Below are 947 nucleotides of genomic sequence, written 5' to 3'. Positions count from 1 at the left end.
CCCTAGTGCTGAAGCTACTGAAGATGGCCACGGGCATGCGGGCCCTGCTGGACACCGTGGTGCAGGCGCTGCCCCAGGTGGGCCCCACCTCCCCGTGTTCAGCCTCGTGCATCCCGGGTCCGCGACAGCAGTCACCGGTGCCCAAGGGGACAGTCCCGGGCCCTTGGTGACCAGTCGCCAGCGCCCATTGGCCCCAGGCGCAGGACACCCTCGGGACACGGCAGGGCCTGAGCAGGGGCAGGGGAGCGGCCAGGCAGCCTGGTTTGGGGTGAGGACTCCCCCGGGCTCAGGCACTGGCTTGGGCCTACCGTCATGGTCACCCCAGCGCCCACAGTCCCCTCCTGCCCTTTGTGATCTCTGGCACAGGTCCCTGGTGCGTAGTGTTCACTCTGCCATCCACCGCCACCATGTCCATGGCCCTAACCCAGGCCCTGGGTCCGTCCCATGCTGCTGATGCCGTCGCCCACCATGTCCAGCGGTGGGGGGGCGATGGGAGGGCTGGGGCTGGGCAGACATGTTCAGTGGGGGTAGCTGGAGGCCCCAGGTGCTGAACCCAGGGGGCCCGGCAGCAGGCAGGAGAGAGGCGGCCCCGGGCGGCCGCGCACCGACCCCGGAGGGTGGTGTCCGGCCCTGACCCCCGCTCCTCCGCGCAGGTAGGGAACCTGGGCCTCCTTTTCATGCTGCTGTTTTTCATCTACGCTGCCCTGGGAGTGGAGCTGTTCGGCAGGCTTGGTGAGTGGCCGCAGGGCCTGCTTGGACATGCGCTGTCCCCTCGCTGCCCAGGCCGTGGGAGTGTTGTCGCAGCCCAGAGCGGCCCCGCCCCCACCGTCCCTGTGGGGACAGGCTAACTGGTCACCAGGCGCCCAGGTGCTGCCCGGGGCCTTCACGTGTCCCCGGGGGGCTGTGTGGGGCCGGGGGGCTGTGGGCTGTGCAGCGCTGGGCGGCCG

General features: G+C 70.6%; 1 protein-coding gene across 1 annotated transcript in view; it reads left to right on the top strand.

Moving 5' to 3' along the window:
- Positions 1–947, top strand: part of CACNA1H (calcium channel, voltage-dependent, T type, alpha 1H subunit) — a 25,442-nt gene that overhangs the window by 12,912 nt on the left and 11,583 nt on the right. Inside the window, exons 18-19 of the mRNA XM_012731706.1 lie at positions 4–77; positions 654–833. Coding sequence (XP_012587160.1) covers positions 4–77; positions 654–833 — 254 coding nt within the window. The remainder of the gene's footprint in view (positions 1–3; positions 78–653; positions 834–947) is intronic.

The sequence above is a fragment of the Condylura cristata genome, unplaced genomic scaffold (genome assembly GCF_000260355.1).
Source record: "Condylura cristata isolate star-nosed mole 26May11 unplaced genomic scaffold, ConCri1.0 scaffold00032, whole genome shotgun sequence".
NCBI classification, from domain to species: Eukaryota; Metazoa; Chordata; class Mammalia; order Eulipotyphla; family Talpidae; genus Condylura; species Condylura cristata.
This window is presented reverse-complemented; position numbering and strand designations above follow the sequence as displayed.